General features: G+C 37.7%; 1 protein-coding gene across 5 annotated transcripts in view; it reads right to left on the reverse strand.

Moving 5' to 3' along the window:
- Positions 1 to 430: 430 nt before the first annotated feature.
- Positions 431 to 22163, reverse strand: part of LOC122793456 (E3 ubiquitin-protein ligase RNF19A-like) — an 862167-nt gene continuing 840434 nt past the window's right edge. For all 5 annotated transcript variants that reach the window (XM_044061482.1, XM_044061481.1, XM_044061484.1 and 2 more), the window contains 2 exons: positions 13081 to 13267; positions 431 to 1585 (listed from right to left, as the gene is read on the reverse strand). In XM_044061482.1, coding sequence (XP_043917417.1) covers positions 1399 to 1585; positions 13081 to 13267 — 374 coding nt within the window. In that variant the 3' untranslated portion in view covers positions 431 to 1398. The remainder of the gene's footprint in view (positions 1586 to 13080; positions 13268 to 22163) is intronic.

Consider the following 22163-nt stretch of genomic DNA (forward strand, 5'->3'; position numbering starts at 1 on the left):
TGTAATTTGTGGTTTTATAAGGGAATGTGACAGCTGGTCCTGAATATATAATTTCTGATTAGGACATGGGATTCAGTCTTCAGTGGATACCTTGAGAGAATATAACAAATCATTATGTTCCTCAGCAAAAGTGTACTCTGAATGTGAAATTAATCTCCTCTCAAGTGTAAGTATTAGGCATCAAAGAAAATATTTTTCTTAGTCTAAATAACTATTCCTATTCCTTGTAATGATATTAACTGTCTGAAGAAAACTACCTTTACCCCCACCACTACTCATTTGGAAAATACATGTAGGATATAAGGCCACATTTCAGAGTGGCTTATTGAGACCACAGCTCTGCTAAATGTAAATAGCAGTGCAGTTCATTGTAGCCATGAGTTCTGAATGAATTGCTTACCACACATTAAAAATGACACATTTTCATTGCTTTCATAAAGTGTATTACTTTATAGTTACATCACCAATCAAATTTGCAGAGCCAAAGTTAGCAGCTGTTTAATCTATTTTGTATAAATTAGCATTTAACAAAGGCATGCCTGAATCTTTGTTGTTTTTTTTTTTCAACGTAGACAACATAATCCACCATCATAACACTGGCCATTCATAAACCTCACGTCATGATTAGTGGCTACCAATCCCAATTTAGATTAATTTTCACAAAGGAGTTTCTTCAATGAGCCACCTCATAGGTGAAACTGCATTCTACATTTTTTGCTAGTGTCAGGGCATGCAATACATTTATTCCCTGCGGTTCTTAGTACCGTCATATGTATGTCACTTTCCATTCAATTCTCTACACACGTCGGTTTCTTACTTCTCCAAAAAATTTCCATACATAGCCAAGGACAAGCATGTCCCAAACAATTCAGTCCATGTCCATTTCTAACAGCTGTCAGCTAAGTTGACCTCAAAGCTCTGGTGTCCCAAACAGGCTGCAAATCCTAAATATTTCCCATTTTTCTGAAACTACATTCATGTGTAGCTCAGTTATTGGATATGACAACTCAACATTCCATTAAAATCGTCCATGACATTTTTGCAGATTACAAACTTTTATGAGTGCAATACTATTTCCTGAACTGTGGCACCAACTGTCTTTCATAGTAGTCATAATTCTAGTACAAGCAGCCTGTTAACATTTCTGATTAGCTGAGCCATTTTCTTAATCAGATCTACTTATTTCAGATGACAAAGGCTGAAGCTCACATCTATTTGAGCCACAAAAATGCAATGATCGTGCTCAGACCATAGGACTGCAACAGGCTATCTGACCTCATATTGATAAGCACACTCAGGAGCCTCTTTTGATTTCAGAAGTCAAGGATCTTGTTTAGCACATGCTCTGAAGCCGAGCAGCTCAGGAAAACTAGCACAGTAAATGCTTTTGAATTGCTATTAAACAATATTTGCTTCTGCCCCAGTAACTCTGTCCATATCATTTGCACAAAGCTGCTCTCTGGAACAGGCCAGGGACTCCACTGAGAGACTTTGCATGGAAAGAATGCTACACAGACTCTGCTGTTCACGAGCAGTTCTTGGGTGGGTTTCAATCTCAACCTGTACCTCAAAATTCACTCCTTCCCTAAAAGAAAAGAAAAGAAAGAAAAAAATCAGTATAACATTTTATTTCTCTCTCTCACTCTCACTTTTATATGTATAATGCCCTCAAAGTATAACTATAGTGATAGTCCTGAAACAGTCACAGCTTGAAAACAATCTTACTGTGAGCAGTCGATAGCTGTCACTCAATAACTGGTTTAAGTTCAGAAAAAGTAATGGAGTCACTTATTTAGCTAGTCTCTGCCTGAAGCATGTTTCATGTGAGCTGTGTGTGTGTGTGTGTGTGTGTGTGTGTGTGTGTGTGTGTGTGTGTGTGTGTGTGTGTGTGTGTGTGTGTGTGTATGTATATATATATATATATATATATATATATATATATATATATATATATATGTGTGTGTGTGTGTGTGTGTGTGTGTGTGTGTGTGTGTGTATGTATGTATGTATATATATATATATATATATATATATATATATATATATATATATATATGCGTGTGTGTGTGTGTGTGTGTGTGTGTGTGTGTGTGTGTGTGTGTGTGTGTGGAGGTCTTACATTCACACGCTATAAACAGCTTTCATTCGTGTTCTTTGGGTAGTGACCTCAGATCACTGTCACTCTCACTGATTCACTCACTCCTTCATTCATTCGTGCATTCTTTGATCACTCTAATGCAAGGTTACAGGGAGAGCCAGTGAATATTTCAGCATTCATAGGCACTGAAGAGGATTTCAACTCATTGCAGGATGCAGATACACCACATTACAAACCAAACAGTTGGTGGTAAAGTTAATTATTACACGTTCTGTTAGCATACCTCAGAGAGATAATACAAGTTTCATCTTATTGTCCTGGGTTTGAAGCTCTGTCTTTCCATACATATTGTGTGATCCTGAGTAAGCCACTTATTCAGAAAAATGTTCTTGGATTACTAACAAAAAGAGACAGATCTGTCTAAATGACTTTCTTGATTTACAGATAAATACATAAAAGTGCTGCACAGTAAGTAACATCAACTGAGTGGAATTAAAACCCAAGACCTCAGTGAAAAGCTGCTGTCCTGGTAGAGAGGACTCTTATAGGATCTTCAGAGGCTTCCCATTATTATTATTATTATTATTATTATTATTATTATTATTATTATTATTATGCTTTTTATTGAAATTGGCTTTGTGACTCTGTTTCTCTGTGGTTCTGCCACATTCCTCGATCAATCAGTTCTCACCTGCATCCACTGGGAGACAATCATTATGCAATACATGGCACTTCAGCACGCTGGACAGGTCACAGAGGTGAATAGGCAAGACAATGAAGATGCATTTAAGATTCTAATAAATCTTGATAAATATACATAAATACAGAATTACTGTTGAATTTTACTTAAAAGAACTAAATTTTCTGCCACTCTTACTTTTCAGTTTTTAAGTAAAACACAACAGTAATTATGTATAGTTAATTACAGAATTACTAATATATATTTAAAAACTAAAAAGTAAAAAAAGTATAAAAATTATTTTTTTAATAAAGAATGCTTGTTAATGAGTCACTCAAAACTGAAAAATAAGGAAGAAGAGTGAAAACTTTGCAAAAGAAACACAGACAAGCTGATTTCAGAAAAGCATTCAAGGTTGGTTTTGTAGATTCCTGCTACTTCTTCTGCTACCTCAATGACAGAATCAGCAAAACCAACCTCGGATGCTTTTCTGAAATCAGCTTTTCTGTATTTCTTTTGCAAAGTTTTCACTCTTCTTCCTTATTTTTCACTTTTTTAGAGTAAATCAATAAAAAGCATTCCTTATTAGAAATCTTTTTATATATTTTTTTTTATTTTATAGTACTAATACACTTAGCAATTTTGAAAACATTTTGGTTTGAAACTCATCTACCTTCCTTTTCCAGGTATGAAAGATACAAAAAGTTGATCTGCCTACAAGACTCACTTGGTTTATGCTTTGGAGTACATTGATCTGTCTATGAAAATTTAACAAATGTTCTTTCCTTTAGAAGACATGAAACTGATGTTCTCAAAGCCTAGCTCTGACATAACTGTTTACATGAGAGAAATGTTGGTACTGATACCATGTCCTAATGAGAAACAACATGGAGGTCTTTACACATCAGACTCCATAATTCAGAGACTTTCCAAGCTGATGTGATAACAACCAAGAACAAGGTTTTCCAAGACAAAACTTTGAGGGTCGTCAAGAAACTTGTTTCAAAGCGAGTCACAATTAACCTTTGATTACAAAATTAAGGCCCCATAGGAGAGCTGCTGATTTTCCAAGGGCATAAAATGCAATGCTCCTTTTCAAAATTCCTCACTAAAGAGTAGAAGGAAAATGAAGGGTTCGGAGAAAGAGAGGGAGAGGGAGTGAGAGACAGAGAGAGGGAAAGATGATCAGCAACAACTGAATAGTGCACTTGATGAAGGCAGACAGTAGGGCCTTTTAGAAATGTTCTGCTAAATATTGAAGGACCTCACACTCCCTGGCTTTTCTAGGAATTATTCCCTGGAAGCACACCACCAGGAAAATCTTTTCCACCTAGATAAGTACTTAGGGCTTTTAGTATTAGGTGTCCTAATTTCCTGTAGGACACAAAATGCTGGTACTGAGAAATAGTCCTTAAAGATCATCATGCAAACATTATAAAAGCTTCCAGCCAGTTCTTCTCATCCTGGATTCAGAGGATACACTGCTGTGTATGCACCAGAAGGCATTTCTTCATCAGCTGAGCCAGCTAGGAGTACCACCATTATATCAGCCATAGCAAGCTACAGGGAAGGCCAGTCACTGTAATTCTCTGCTATACTCTAGGGATTAGAGGGAAGGGGGCATACAAAGGCTTCCATCTCCAAGGGATGTAGAACACATAGAATTCCTTTTCATTTTGAATGGAATTCTGGAAAAAAAAATCAGTTGACAATCCTTTGCTGATGCATTGAGGTCTATCAGTGGAAGACCATATTTCATTATCAGGGCATGAAAGGCTTCCACAATTGTTGAGTTGGGTCCTGGTTAACTTAGCTGTTGCTGTGTTCTGGGGTGATGGGTTATAAGAAGTATTCAGATTTAGCTTCAGCTGAGATGTGATTTCCCATGTTATCACTGCCAGCAAGCACAGCTGGTAAGACTGAGGGTCCCATGCTTGTTTATCTACCACACTGCAGTGTATTATCTGTGACAATCGTTTGGACCCTTGTTGTAATTTTGACATACATGCTGTTAGAGAAGGATCAGGGCCATCATTTCCTCTGGGGTGATATGTTTGTGCAACATGGACTTTCTACATGTTCCTTAAATTTTCATCTGCACCAGCATGCAACATCTGAGCATTCATGGTAACCACATTGACTTGCCCCAAGTGCTTTCCACTTGCTTGGCCCGCCAAGAACATTCTTTCCTGATGTAGGAAATCAAAGGCATTACCTGGTATAGGGGGTTACTTCTGTTTTGCCATAGGTTTTTTAGGTAGCACTGAACTGTCTGCATTTCAACATGCTAAGGTTACTATTACAGTGGGGTCTGGCATATGTGCCAATGCCCTGAGGAGACACCTGGTTTTAGTATGTGATCTCTAAGCCAGATATGCAAAGGATGTCCTTAACTGGAGAGTTCTGTGCTTGAAAAGGTATAACTGACTCTTGTCTATGTCTAGCATAGCTCCTAGGAAAATTACTGACTTCTCTGGAACCAGACTGGACTTAAGCAGACTTATGAAGAAGCGCAGATGGATAGCATAGTGCATTATATGTTCCTGAGACCTCTTAAAGCACTCATATGAGGCAGTAATTCAGGTGACAGTATGCATGCGTCATTTGCATACTTAAGTTTGTGAACTCTAGAGAGGTATTTTATAAATACCTGGGACCACTGGTAAGACCAAAGGGCAGGGAAGTAAACCTGGAATGGTCTTGTCACATAACGAAATGGAGGTTATGTATGTGATGCTTTTGGATAAGTACGTGGAGGTAGGTGTCTTTCAGTTCCAATACAACTGAGAGCACACTTGGAATCAGAAAAGATGAGTCTCTGTCATATACACACACACACACACACACACACACATACACACACACACACACACACACACACACACACACATATATATATATATATATATATATATATATATATATATATATATATATATATATAAAACATATATATACATATATATAGCTGGAAGCTTACATAGTGTCAGCATGGGGTTCAGGCACCTAGGCGGTGAGGCATTTCCCTGTGGTACATTTGACTGGGGACACATGGCTGAAGTGACATTCAGCTGCAGAGAAATATGGCTGTTTGCAAATTCCCTGTGGGCAAAGAGAAGCATACACTGCCATGCCCACAGCTTTAATAACCAAATGCACAGGGGGAAAACAATGTCCATGGTCCCCAGAGGAACACGAGACAGCAGGGAATATGGCAGGCATCAGCAGCAGGCTGGCCAGAGGGCATGTCAGTGGCAGTAAAAATGCAGTGCACAATGGGCAGTGCCTTTATAATTGGAGTGTGTGGACCACTACCCTCATTCACAGTGTCTAGGGAACATTACCTAAAATGCATACTGGAGCATAAATGTGACTATAGTAGCCTGCAGGATTTCCTCCATGCTGTAGCACACTTATACATGCTGTAGTTATATAAGTATGTACTGTACACGGAGCACAACACTTATTATTTCTTCTGCTGCCATGCATTTGGCTATTAAAGCTGTGAGCATGGCAGTGTGTGCTTCTCTTTGCCCACAGGTAATTTGTAAACAGACATATTTCTCTGCAGCTGAATGTCACTTCAGCCATGTTTCCCCAGTCAAATGAACCACAGGGAAATGTCTTGCTGCCTAGGTGCCTGAACCCGTCAGCATGACAACCTTTAAGGACTATTTCTCAGGACCAGTACTGTGTGTCCTATACACACACAGAAAAACTCCAGGGTACATGTATGCCTAAAGTAAAACCACATAATTAAAAAAATAAAGAAAGCTGATAGTATAGTACATTCATAATTAATAAAGACAAATTAAATAAAATTAAATATCAATAAAAATCAGGTTAGGAGATAAACTAAAATTCTGATGGACAAATACAGGAAAGAATAAGAAGGCTAAAGAATGAAAAGGAAAATATAAATAAAAGATGATATGGAAAATGACTAACGGAAGATTAAAGGAAGAAGATCAGAGGGAAACAATTTAATGCTTACTGTTATGACATTAAGCTGGCATGTAAAGAACGGAAATTTAGAACTAACTTGAGATCATGAAAGATACATTTGATTTCACAAGTGAGTGATAGCAAACTTGGAAATTCCTCGAAGCATTGTTCTGTTGGAACTGGAATAGCACAGTGAGCAATTATGAATATATCTAAAGTTTAGCAAAGTTTTGGAAGAAGGACAGTTACACTTGTACAATTCCAAAAAAACAAACTAGGAATGCCACAAAAAGAAAGTACACTTAACTGCTTCAGGTTTCCAAATTTATTGAGTCACAAACACAGCCAAGGTTTAGCGCTTTCGTTCCTGGTGATGGAACTTTTTCAGAACAATAAAAATTACAAGTCAACATCTTAAATATTCAAAACAACCAAAAGCAACCAAAGTAAAAATCACATGGCAAACAAAATAATCACATGATAAACAAGAAAAATAATACTACTAAAACTAAATAACGTAATTCCTTAATTTTAAAACAGGTGCAATAGAACACCAGTCATTTAAGCCAGGAGGGGACAAGGCATCCAAGCAGATTTGCCATTTTAATTCCTGTTGACTGAGGTGTTCATCAGTAATTTTATGCTGAACATCCTTTCTGACCTGTTGGATTGCTATAAAACCAACAATAGGTGTGGGGTTGGCCATAACATGCCTATACAAGGCATTAATAGCATTTTGCTTTTTTATGTCCAAGTTGTGTTCATATATGCCTAAGTCTACATGAGGTTTTCCCTATATAATAAGGTGGACAGTTTTGGCACTGGGCTAGATAAATCACTTCAGAAGTAGTACAATAAAAATGCCCATCAGCTTTATACACACTACCCCTAATATTAAAACTGTCAGTCTCAATAATAAACTTACACTGGGAACAGTGGCCACATTTATAAGTACCTCTCCTGCCAGAAAACCTTACAGGAAATGTGTTTTCTGTTAGCTGTTTTAATGACCTATCCTTTTTATATATAATGCTTGGCCTAGGTCCAAACTCCTACAGCATAAGGGGGTCAGATATAAGTAATGGCCAATTCTTATTTTAACACAGTAGCTATTGCTGGACTATCCAGATTGTAAGTAGTAATAAAAGTCTGTTTCTTCATTTGGTTATCTTTAGTATTACATTCAAGCGAGTAACTTGATATTTGTAGGTGGTCAGTTCCAAGTAGGATGGGGTTGTATACACTCAAGTTCCTTTTTACTGTTACCTCTGATTTTATTTCTTGCAAAAAATCTAATGGATAACCTCTATTTAAAAACATTTCCATTAGTTTATCAGTTTTAGAGTAAAAGGCATCAGTATCTGAAATCATTCGAGCAAGCCTAACCAGTTGGCCCTTTATCACAGACTTACAGAAACATAATAATCAGGCATCATTAATAACAGTCCCCAAAACAATAACATAATAATTCTAGGTGACATCAGTTTTAATTATCTTGGCCTTCTTTTATCTGATATGGGTACTTTCCTAGCAGACCTAGGTTTCCTTCAACTCATACAACTACCAAAAAGACCTAATCTCAGGTCCTCCAAACACTCCACACTTGACCTGATTATTACAAACATACCAAACTCCATCGCCAGCATAAGCATTCTGCCACCATCACTAAGCGAACACTGCCCAATCACCTTTCCAATTATCAACCAGGCTATAAAACTACCACTAATATTAAAAGCCTTCAGAAATCAGATTAGTTCAGCTACAGACAAACTCAAAACCTTTCTCACAGCCCACATCTGTAACTATCTACTCTTCTTACATGACCCTAGAACAGCAGCTGTAAGACTAACTAGCTTTCTACTCCAGCTGCAAGACAAATTCGTCCCACGTATCCACAGGTTTTATAAACCTACCAAAACTGAATGGCTATCCACTGTCCTCAAACCTCTTTTAACTCTAAGGGATGAAGCATGACAAAAATGGAAACAGACCCCCAACAACTGACAACCGCACATCCTTTATAATCTTGCATAAACTAGCCAGGAAGTACATCAGAAGGCACAAAAAAAAATTCTCCAAAGAACAAATTACCCTCTTACATTTCCCCAAACACTTTTGGAAAGAGATTAACTTACTTACAGGAAGAAAACCTCCTCATGATACCATGTCTACAAACACCATTTGGTGTTGTATAGCAAAACTTATTCCAGATGAATTCCTTAAAGAATTTAGCGGATTTGGAAAACTGATCTATTAAAACCCCTCCCAAAACAAAACAAACCAAAAGATACTTCTCACTTCCATCCAATATTCATCCTTCCAATTCTGGGCAAATTTCTTGAAATGATAGTCCTACTCAACTTTCCCTCCAATATTACCACCTGCTCTCCTCCAAACAATGCAGATTTAGGCCTCGTCTCACAGTTATCCTCTACACTGATGACATGGTCATTTACCGATCAGGTCACTCCCGCACCAACATTCAATGCCAACTGCAGTCAGACTTACATGAAATACACCAATGGTTCATTAAGCATAAACTACTTTTCAACCCCACCTAGAACAAAACTATGCTTTTTGGAACTCCACAGAAAATTCACCAAATACCTAATTCCTTAACTACCTTTGACCTACACAACCATTCCATATAGGCAACCTCCACCTTCAAATACCTAGGATTCTGGCTTTGTCAATAAACTTCTATTTGCACACAAAGTGAATGCCAAAAAAACCTTCCTTCTTTTCTGGGACAAAAAAGATCTCCCCTTTTCCATCCTAACTAGCCAGAGGAGCCACTGACAAAGGAGTTCTTTATTCGCAACCTAAATAGGGGCTCCCAGTTGTCACTTTTGCCTCCAAGAAAAACAATGCCACACTCCAGGCTATCTCTAAATACATCTGCCAATTCACTGAAACTCATCTTACAGTGAATATCTCTATATCACCTTAGAAAAAGCCATATGACTACCCATAAAATAAAGATGTAACCTACTTTTAGGATCCCAATTATACAAACTACCCCAATGGCACACATCTACTTCCCTTGCAGCTAGACTTGATGAAAAAAGCTCCTCATACAATGTGAGACAGTAATCACAAGCCACACCAACTCCCGTTACCCCGAGAACCAAACCCCACAGCACTGCACATGCTCTGTCACACCAGCTCCCATTACCCAGAGAATCAAACCCCACAGCATTGCACATGCTCTGTGACACCAGCTCTCATTACCCCGAGAACCAAACCCCACAGCACTGCACATGCTCTGTCACACCAGCTCTCATTACCCCGAGAACCAAACTCCACAGCACTGCACATGCTTTGTCCTCTCAGGCACCTACTCCTTGGCATGGTGCCTTCATCGACATTAAGGAAATCAACACATTACAAATTCAGAATGCAACTCAAAAAGCACTTCTTTATCCAAGCCAAATGCCCCTGCTTCAAAAAGGACATATCACCTAACCTATCTCCTTTCGGAGTCTGTTCTCTTATCTCAACATTCATTGAAGACTGACCCACTTTAGAAACTAATGTATATATTGCACATGCTCTGCTTGATTGTACATTGCACTTTGTTTTTTCGCTAGAATGTATATACACATTTTGTCTATGTAATTAGTCTAAACTATTCTATTACTGCTTACATTTCTATATTTTTTGTTTGTGAAATGTTTTTTATTTCACCGGGACTGAGCCTGAAATCTGTCAATACTGAAAAGTGCACTAGTCTGGTAAACAAATAAAAATAAATAAATAAATAAATCAGTAATCCTCAGCTACAAACCAGGTCTTGGAGGATATTAAAACTGGATTGAAAGTTACATACAATGTGATTTTAGTGGTACCAAAAATGAGCTGATGAACAATTAATAAACACAGAAAACAATAAATCAACCCAGTCCAAAACCTTGGGTTCCACCAGTGTGAACAATCTAAGGTAAGGAGAGTTTGCTCTCCCATTTTACCATCTCTACCCTATCCTGAAGACAACTGGAGAATCAATTAAGGGTATAACCAGTGGAAAAAAGCTTCAAAGGTCTAATAAGGAATAGAAAGTGATTTACAGTATCAAATGCTTTTGACAGATCATTAAAAAGTGTACCAATATGACTGAGATTCAACTTGTCCTGAAATGAGCAGGCAAATGATGAAAGTGTAGTTTCAGTGCTTTGGCATGGATAGAATCCATACTGGCAATCAGTATGACTTGCTTGATTAGTAAGATGATTATTGAATGAATATGCATACATTTCCTCTATTTCTGCTAGACAATACAGTATGACATTGGAAAATGGTTAACAAAATTACAGGCTGATAGTCCTTTTTTATAAGATGTCATATTTTTTATTATAGCCCTGCTAGTTATGTGTCAGCTTTCTGGGTTCTAGTGGTCAAAAGTGCACACTCATAAAATATATATTTATATACATGTGTGCATGTGTGTGTGTGTGTGTGTGTGTGTGTGTGTGTGTGTGTGTGTGTGTGTGTATATATATATATATATATATATATATATATTTATTTTATTTAACATTTGTTTACCGGGAAAGTCCGACTTGGAACAAGCCAATCTTCAGCGGAGGCCTGGGGAGAAACACTCCAGATGCATGTCTTTGTAATGTGGGAGGAAACCGGAGCACCCAGAGGAAACCCATACGAATGCAGGGAGGACATGCAGACTCCACACAGAAGGAACCCCAGCTGAGAATTGATCTGGAGAACCTGTTGCTGTGAGGTGACAATGTTAACCGCTACACCACTGCGCTGTCCAATATATATATATATATATATATATATATATATATATATATATATATATATATATACATACACACACACACACACACACACACACACACATATATATATATATATATTATATATTTAGATATATATATATAGCTATATATAGATAGATAGATTTTTTTAAGAGTATGTGCTCGCATGGGCATTTATGCTCGTGTTGTATGCATGTATGACTGTGTTGGTAAGTATATTTATAAGTTTTGTTTATTAGAGCATGCAGAAGTGCAGTTAGGGTGGAATGTAGGTGGTAGCCACTCCAGGCACAAGGTGTGAGAGGTCACAACCTGCTTATTGGTAATCATTACTGAAATACTGCTTTTTGTAGGACTGATGAGATTGCCTCAGCACTTGTTCCAGCACCTTGTGTTTTGCATAACATGCACTTTCATTTTTTTTTTTATCCTCGCTTTGAAGAGTGCATTAGACCAGGCACTCCTTAGGCAGAGACAGTGAAGAGTGCCAGGTCAGAAAATGGATGGAACTTTTTTTTTCCTCAACTTAGAGTTTAAGGGCGCCATATCAAGAAGTCATACTGGGTGTCAGATAAAGCCAGTAACAGCTCTTAAAGTATGCAGGTATATATGTGTACAAGTTCATGATATAGCTTTCATCTATAGGACATTCACCTATTAAATGTTTAGAATTACAATTTCAGTTCATCGACTTTGTACTAGTCTGGTTAGTCAAAGCATATGCACTTATATTCTTCCTTTGGATGTTCTTTTAATATATTTTTAAAGTCTGTTAGCAGCAGCATAGCTAAGGATGTGGTGAAGGGGGCAGCCACACCACATGTAAGTACTAGGGAGCGTGATCTGCTGATCCTAATCACTTTTCTGTGCATACAGGCAATAAAATGCTGGTATTAAATTTACTAATGCAAATGAAGCAAGCAGTTTGTTATGGTTTAAAAGTTGTAAAGACCTTTTTTCTCTTCATATTAGGAGAAGATTTTTGATTTTTTTTTTTGGCAGGGTGTCAGACCACGGGACAGTATCAAGTGCATTATTAGCTAACTCAATCTCTGATAGCATTGTAGTATCTGTAATTCTATCAGGGAGATTATTCCATGTTGATGGTGCTCCCTCTGGTGTGAATGCTTTCTCAGTACTGGCAAAAGTAAATAAGGATTTCCAGGAAGACAAACTTGTGGAATTCCTGAAATCATAACAGCTTGTTCTTATTTGTAGTTCATGAATGTTGTTCTTCTTTTGGCTTTTCCTGGTTAGGGATTGCCATAGCGGAACTCTGGTCTGCTAATGATTAGCAGTAGACTTTTACGGTGCCGAGGTGCCAACTCGACGCCCAACCTTCATCGAAGGCACGATTTGTAGTTCATGAATAAATAACTTAATTCATTCCTCATTCTTTTTTCTCTCTCAGTCTTCTATTTTAAACTTGCAGTTTATTATCAAAGAAGTCAACAATCAGCATTAACAAATGCTTGCATATATATATATATATATATATATATATATATATATATATATATATATATATATAGAATATAATACATATCTCATGGATAACTTCCTCACAGCAGTCTCACCTGTAAGATTGATCTTGCACCTCACTGAGCATGCTCCCTGCTAATGCCATGGTGCTTGCTGATTGGTTATCTTGATCTTTAACTTCCTTGTCTCTATGGCTCCTTCTCGTGCTTGGTAATGAGTTTACCTCTTGCACGCTGCTTTCACTTGCTGCTCGATTAGGCAGTCCAGACCACAGTTCACTTACTGTAAAATAAAACCACAATTATTGCATAACTTTTATCATACATGAATAATCCCCAACCCAGTTTTTATTTTGCATCACAGATTCTGACTTTCAAAGGAATTAAAAGTGAAAATGTAGTTAATTTACTTCAGAACGAGTGATACTATTGGATTTATAATCTTTCTTCCATTTCTAATTTTATTGCAATGAAACAAACTATTAATTGCAAAATATACAACGGGCTAATCTTGATTCCCTAGTTACAAACTCTAAATGCAGTGGATGATGCAACTGCGATTCATGTGACAAATTTCTCTCTCTGTGCTACTTCACCAGGACTGGCCATGTAGATATAGAGAGAGTTTAAACAAGCAGTACACAATGACAAAACTAATTTATATTTGGGATTAATAGTCTATGAACTATCCTGAAACATTGGATAAATGGAAGAATTAGTTCAAAAGGATTAAGTAAGTCAGGGCACTAGAGAAATAAAATTAGATTTATTTCACATTAACAGAAAAGCATTATCATTATTTAATTAATGTTTTTCATGTTTTCGCTGATATTTATAAGGACTGATCTTCAAACAGACAGAATCCTTGCTCTTAGCTTGTGCATTTAATGTAAAGAACCTATAGGGCTTACAGGGTTGTTTATGTCTCTTTGTAGCTCTTTTTATTTTCAGAAGACATACCCACTTTTGGACGTTTAATTTTGTAGTCTTCCTGGGTACATTCTTCTGGCACACAAATAAAGGATTTGAGCTACATCCTGTCAGTTTACTCACCTACTGCATATATGTGCTTTGGGGTGTCCTTTTCCACACCCCAGGTGAAGACAGAGAGAACTGAAAGTTTTTTAAGCCATCCTTCCAGACATCTCAATGCTCAGGTGCTGGCAGTGATTTCATGGTTCACCCCCTGGTTAGCAGCATTGTTCTACAATCTCATTTGTTAAATTTTTTCTACTGGTTACAAATTGTTCCCTGTCATGCCAGTGACATCCCAGCATAGCTGGTAGTTAGAACACTATGCCCTCAACCACCAGTTTGGACCAGTTTACCTGAACATCTGCCCACTCCCACTTATCAGAAATGAAAGCAGACCATCAGCTACTTATTTCTAGCTCCTCAGGTTGGCCTTCTAAAACTATGTCTGGTCCCAAAAGTGAAGTGATGAGAGTACCCTGTTTCTTCTTCAGTGGGATGACAAGTCTATGAATAATTACAATGCAGTGCATGGAGCGCGGTGATCATGCTCCAATATCCGGAAAAAGACAAATCAGTTAAACGCTACTATAGTGCGAGACCCAACTTTAACAAAAGTTAAGCAACCCCTGATTAACTTGTTAAGGTTTGGTCTTGTGCTAGGCTGTCAAATCTCCCAGTATTGACCAGCAAATATGGTGGCAGAATAAAACACACGTTTGTTTTTGCCTGCTGTCCATACCAGTAATGTGTCCCTGGCTTTCTGTTATAATCTTAGATAGTAGCTAGAATAAGAGGATATGTGTTCTCCTGCATTTTCTGAAGAATACAAAGTCTGAAACAGAAATGTGTGTTATTATTTTGTGAATTCAACTCTCAGTAATTTGTCTGAAAAAAAAAGTTTTACATGGTGCATAAAAAGCTCCAAAGAATTGTGATCAGGTCACCAATTTCGAGGTGAATTTCTTTGCATCTATGTGTCGAAAACATAATAATGATTGGTGACCCAGTCATAATCTTCTATGTTTTCATTCTCTTCTGCAGTTAGTAGATTTGAGAAAACTAGACTGTATGAAGACGTTCCAAAATGGTACACATTCATACCATCTGCCCCCCCCCCCTAAAAATGTCAAGTAACTTTAGATAAGTCTAAAATACAACAGAAAAGAAAACAGCACATCTTTTAAAGACAGCATATTCTGTATCAGAAAAAATTTGCAAAAATGCAATAACTGAGCTCACTAACAGCCTTTCCCACATTCTCAAGCAATAGTTCATCAAATGGCGACTATTAACTTATAGTGTACTGTATATCCTGCTTCAGTAATGTATATTATTTTACTACTACACCCTTCCTTCTCTAAACTTAATAATACCTGCTGTGCTTGCAACATACCACTTTATATATATATATATATATAAAATTTCAGTGTCACAGCTCAATTATCCACTGTTCTTTCATTATTCAAGCCGTTACCATTTACTCTGTACCAATCCTGTATACACAAAATTCCCTTTTTAACTCCATCACCCTGCTTTGCTTTAAAGTAAAAACAAGAGCATCATCTGAAGAGTCCCAATGCTAAAAACCCATCTCTGAGATGTAAGTGCTTAGTGTTACTTAGAATCAGAACTAGTGAACTGGTAAGAAGTGAACAGTGTTAATGACTACAGAACCTAAAAGTTAAAAAGGAATTAACTGGTGGTGTGTTGCATTCTGAATTTTGTGTATCCAGCAGTTCAGTTATGATCTTGTTCAGTTTGCAGTGACCCTGTGGTAAAAAATTGCTCTTTGTTGGCCATCTTATTGCCCTTAGCTTGAGTTGTGCAAATATTCCATTTTACTTGGAGCCAGATTCCAAAACAGTTGCTCTCAGTATAAGTCTGCCCTGATTCTGAAAGACTTACTATCAGTATAAGTGACTTACTTCAGTGTAAGGCCTGTCTATAAAGAGGCTTACACGGGGGGACATATTCCAAAAGACCTGCTCTTAGTGTAAGTGGTCACTTACATTGAGAGCAAATCTTTTGGAAATGGGCCCATGGATGGTTCAAATAAAATTACAAAAGTTAAATAACCATCCAACATTAACAAGATGGAAGTAGAAAAGTTTTTGGAATTTCTTATAGGAAAATATTTGCTCATACAGCAGTGACCTGACTATTTAGTGAGATATTTATGTATACTAAGAATGATATCTCTGCCTAATTTTATTGCATCTACATTTTTTAACAGCGTACAAAAACAAACTAAAACTTCTTAAAAAACAAACTTGTCAAGAAAGTCAAAGGCAAACTCCAACCAATGTGTTAGTTGCTTTTAATCAATGCACACTTTCATTTGACTCCCTGGCCAAACTTCCTCAGAGTGTAAAAAAGTTTCATCTAAAAGCATTCCAATAAAATACAGCATAGCAAAAATCACATGCTTCAACACCACCAATGGTAGTGCACAGCCCTCACATTAATCAGCGTAATAATTGTTAGCACCTAGCCGCCCTTTACAAGTATCCATTACATGCCTAAGAACAATCAGTGGGCGGATAAATCTAACCTCACATTCACATATTTTAAAAACCCTGTTAGATTAGGCATTTAAAAATGCAAGATAAATCTGGCAACAGTAAATCAAGTGCGGATGGAATCACTACTTAAAATAAATCCTATAAGAGTTAACATATCAAGCAGGGAGAGACAAATCCCTTACATAGGTACTTTAAGGATGCATCGGTCACAGAATGGGAAAATGTCACCTTGTTGAAATTTTATAAATACAAACAAACTATCGCATTGGTATAACATTCGGCACATTCTTACCATTTAGTCTTACTGCCAACGAAACCATTTAAGCTGGATGGCGTATACAGACCTTCATAGTGGCTCTTTTTTTGTATATAAATAGCTCTTTTTGTACCAGTTTACACATTTCCAAAGATAACTGGAGTCAGCGCAATAAATGCATACAACCCTTCCTTCACAAAGTTGACGTGACGGCAGGCCTCTCTTCTTAGAACTCCGCCCATAAGAACTCGCTCGTAATCAAGTGGGCATGTTATGTTGCCTTAAGACTTATTAGTCAACAGCAACAACAAAACCTACATCGCTCCACAAGAAAATGCTCATCCATCAGAGCAATGAGCGAAAATAACAGATAGTATCATAGTGAATGAATACACCTACTCTGAGCAGCGATCTTAGTATTAGCGCTATAATCAGAGAAACCTACTAGGCTAAATAAAGCCAGTCAAGAATTTTAAATAAGATAGAATGGCATAAAATAGAACCAGAGGGTTCTGCTCTGATGGATGAGCATTTTCTTGTGGAGCGATGTAGGTTTTGTTGTTGCTGTTGACTGATAATTCTTAAGGCAACACAACACACCCACTTGATTATGAGCAAGTTCTTATGAGCGAAGCTCTGAGAAGAGAGGCCTGCTGTCACATTAACTTTGTGAAGGAAGGGTTGTATGCCTTTATTGTGCTGACTCCAGTCATCTTTGGAAATGTGTAAACTGGCAGAAAAAGAGCTATTTATATATAAAAAAAGAGCCACTATGAAGGTCCGTATACGCCATCCAGCTTAAATGGGGCCAGTGGCAGTAAGACTAAATGGTAAGAGTGTGCCGAATGTTATACCAATGCGATAGTTTGTATTTATAAAATTTCAACAAGGTGACATTTTCCCATTCTGTGACCGATGCATCCTTAAAGTACCTATGTAAGGGATTTGTCTCCCCCTGCTTGATATGTTAACTCTTATAGGATTTATTTTAAGTAGTGATTCCATCCGCACTTGATTTACTGTTACCAGATTTATCTTGCATTTTTAAATGCCTAATCTAACAGGGTTTTTAAAATATGTGAATGTGAGTTTAGATTTATCCACCCACTGTTTGTTCTTAGGCATGTAGTGGATGCTTGTAAAGGGTGGATAGGTGCTAACAATTATTGTGTTGATTAATGTGAGGGCTGTGCACTACAATTGGTGGTGTTGAAGCATGTGATCTTGCTATGCTATATTTTATTGGAATGTTTTTAGATTAAACTTTTTTACAGTCTGAGGAAGTTTGGCCAGGAAGTCAAATGAAAGTGTGCATTGATTAAAAGCAACTAACACATTGGTTGGAGGTTGCCTTTGACTTTCTTGACAAGTTTGTTTTTTATCTACATTTTTTAAACTGGAATCATGAAACTTTGGAAATTGTGTCATACAGCATGATTTTGCTGATACCTGGCAGAAAATACCCAGTTATGGTACATATGAAATACAGGCGAAATCTGGCTTGACATATTACCATGACTGATGTTCACTGTGGCTGTCACTGGTTATTCCTTGATTAAAGGGCCATCTTTACCATGGCGTACTCGTAGATTCTGATGTGACTCAGTAATCCAGAATGAAATTCACAGATCTCTCCTCAAAAAATGGAAGATGTCTACATTTGGAAAAACTGTCTGCAGCTGGGGTTAGTTTCGCTTTCCTAATCCCATTTTCATAATTTAATTTGGATTATGACTCTTCCAAATAGGTTATTACTTCATGGAGTTTGTATCTGTGGTATCAGTGAAAACATATGCAGTCAATGTCTCTCACCTTGTGTCTGTTCAAACATATTTTACTGATAGTCATTTTGTAGAGGTTTATAAGTTCATTTGTAAGTACTTGGCCAGCTGCCCTTGAGGGTCATTTTAATCCTATCCAACTTCCCTTTTGGTGCTTGTATTAACCTATGCCATTTGGTGTGAGATTGGCCTTACTCATCCCATGGTAAATAATTATATATTACCGCTAGTGAGAAAATCATACCATAGATAATTTGAGGGGAACCATGAATGGGATAAAATATCTAGGAATTTCCTCTGTTCATTAGTAGCAAAGGGGTCAGTCCTGGGGTAAATTTTCTATTTCACATTCATAGATCCAAGTTGTTCTTGAATATGGACAGGGATGAACTTTGTTTCATGTGGATGGGAAGTTCTGTACGTCATTGTAGATTTCCCCATTCAACATCGTGGGACTGCAGACTGAGGAATGTAGTATTTATTTTCAGGAAACATATGTCAGGCATCCAAACACAGTATGCACTCCAAAAAAGTTGGCGTTTGATGATAACTGCTTCAGTGCCAGCAACAATGGCCTTTCTGATAGCACTTATGTTAATGCAGAAGTCATACAATCATGCCTCTCAATGCAGACAATTTAATAAAAACATCATAGTACCCCTTGAAGATATTTTGATTATAACAGTAAGTCACTCAGGTTTCACATGAACTAAAAAGGCTATGGATGATAAGCAAACTGTATACCTGTATGGTAGTGTCCTTTTATAAGGCATAGTTATGGAGGACATACTGAAGTAAGTTCTCAAAGAAAGTGCAAGAATACTGGATCCTTTTCTGAATCTTTCTGTCCATGTTCCCTGCTGAGAAGAGGGTCCCGTAAAGGTAGGTTAAGTGCTTGCTCATCTCCAAGCAACTTTTAGGGGGGGGGTATGTTGAGGTTGAGTGAATGCCCCAGAATTTAATACAGTTGTATTGGTCACTCCTGGTGTGTACAAGAAAGGCACAACTGAACATCCAAAGTCTATGATAGATGCCTGGCAAGCTATAATATTTGAACTTTGATGCCCAGGACTGTAAGTCACTCTCTGAATCCTGATTTTTTTGTAAATTCCAAAAGCAACAGTTTTTGTGTACTTCGATGACTGACAGAAAGATGGAACACAAGCTTATGGTCATAATACACCCTAACCTGACCAGAGTTTGGTTCTGAATGGGTATGGCTTTAAACCAGTATAAACAATGCTGGTTGTTATCACTTCATGCAAAATACAGGTGAACTAGATAAAGTTGGCACAGCAACCAAATGTTACAAGTATTTTTTACAAAATGTATGAATGATGGAGTCAAAGATCATTTATAAATCAGGTAATGTCATGTATGGGCTCATGTTGTCTGGAAGCTTTTCTTTCATCTGCTTACCAAAGTAGATTATGTGTATTGTCCCATTTTGACCTGTTTGATGCCATGTTATATTATTTCAATAATAACAGAGCTAACAAAAATTTGTTTACATGTAGAAGAGGGGTTGATTTAGAGTGTCACCAGTCAGAGACCTCAAAGTTCAAAAAGATCTCAGTGTGTTCCATCCGGCAAGCTTAGATGTCTTAATTTCCCATTGAGGTGCCATGTCATCTACAGATCAGAGGGGAGTAGGACAATAAAGCCTGCTCCATACTAAACAGACTGCATATCATGTTTGTTAATATAAACCTGTGTATCTCTTGTCTCATAACTCCATCATTTGCATTGCATACATCAGCTCTTTCTTTGAATTTATGATATAACTTTTTTGCTGGGATGAGATGTTCATAGGTTTATAGGGTTACACTAGGCTAATGACCACTAGAGCCCTTATAAGTCTAGCTGTGAAACCCCAATGTGACAATTTAATTTATGTAGGGGTGTTTTACTGACTTCCTCTGTACATCATAGACATGGGTGTCAGACCAGGGGTCAATTTCCAATTACCCATCCATTGGTCCAGGCTGTGCACAAATAGGTTTAGCGATGGACTCTGCTTCACATGGATGGGGAGCCTGTTCCTGAAATGTGAATTATATGTGAAACATATCTGTCTCTCCAATAGATCCTATTTATGTCATAAGCAAACTTTAGGCCTTTTAATCTAGAAGTTCTGATGCTGTTTGTTTTGTGGATGTGTAAAAGGTTCATCAAAACACGGTCCAGGGATGCCTTGTATGCCAAGCAAAGATCACCTCTGAGTACTTTGATACAGACAAAAGAGATAGGGCTTTGAGGTGATCAGCATGGGTTATTTTGTTTACCTTTTTCTAAGGAAGCTTTGTGGATGTTCCATTTGCTGCATGTGTCCGGTCAGGTACATTTCAAAGGTGGCATTATACTCTATGATGTGTTGGATGAGGGCTGAGTACAGTGGTATGATGATCTCTCTGGACCTAGATACCATGGCCTTACTTAAAAGTTGAGCAACCTAGAAGGATTCCTGACTAGTGAATCAACTTTTAGGGGTGTTTTATTGAAGATATAGTTACACAGGGTGGTGGAATTTCCAAAAGGTACTATAATGGAGTTCTTGGCTTTAAGACATGGCTTTGGCACCATGCATTTGTTTGTGTTAGACCTGCCTAAAGGAGCTCTCATCTTGGGGGGATTCAAAAACTGCTCCCAGTTTGCCATCATCTGCAAACTTGATCAGCCAGAGGCCTTTGACATTGGCCTACAAGAAGTAGATGCCAAAGAGGAACAGTCCCAGCACAGAGCCCTGGGGGACTCTACTGGTTACCGGCCTCTTTGTGGAGGTGACATCACCAGTTCTAACCTCTTGGCTCCTATCTATGAGCCAGCTATTTATCTAACATGTTTTAAAGTGGTTTATGCCTAGTTTTGTACGTTTGCTGACAATTCCTGTGTGAGGTATTGTATCAAATGCTTTAGCCAGATCTAGGTAGGCAGTATGCACCACTTTACCCTCATCCATTGCCTTAGTGACCTTTTCAAAAAAGTCCACCAGGCTCAGTAAGAATGATCTTCCTTTGACAAAGCCAGACTGGGATGGATCCAGAGTCTGGAAGTCTCCTATGTCCTTGCTGATAATTTCAATGATAATTCTTTTCATGGTTTTGCAAACAAGGCTAGTAAGTCTAATAGGTCTGTAGTTTCCAGGATTTGTTAAAGGAACTCCTTATGAAGGGAGATGACCATCACAATCCTCCATTCTTGTGGCAGAAAGCCTTTTTTAAGATTATAGTTAAAACAGTGGCTCCAGGGGTCATGATAAGACATATTTTAAATTGTTCAGGAGGCATTCCAGGTTGTTATTCGGGCCCATTGAGACTGTGTTCTTCACTTTAGTGAACACAGCCAGTATGTGCTCCCTATTTAAATTTGGAGGGATTGTGTTTGAGGGTATTTGGGGGGTGGTTGGGGTAAGAAGGGGTAAAGATGGAACTGAATTTGTCCACTAACAGGTTTGCTATATCACCAGGCTCACTGAATGTGGAACCATTAACCAGAAGTTCAGCACATTGCTATGTACTGCTCTTGAGGTTTCTGACATAGCTGAAGAAGGCCTTTTGGTTATCTTTCATCTGGGAGGCAATCTTAACCTCATAGTTGGCTTTGTTTGACCTAATAAGCCCTCTTAGTTGCCTATTTAGTTTGATA

Source organism: Protopterus annectens, chromosome 2.part0 (assembly GCF_019279795.1).
Source record: "Protopterus annectens isolate FY-2018-M chromosome 2.part0, PAN1.0, whole genome shotgun sequence".
Lineage (NCBI taxonomy): Eukaryota > Metazoa > Chordata > Ceratodontiformes > Protopteridae > Protopterus > Protopterus annectens.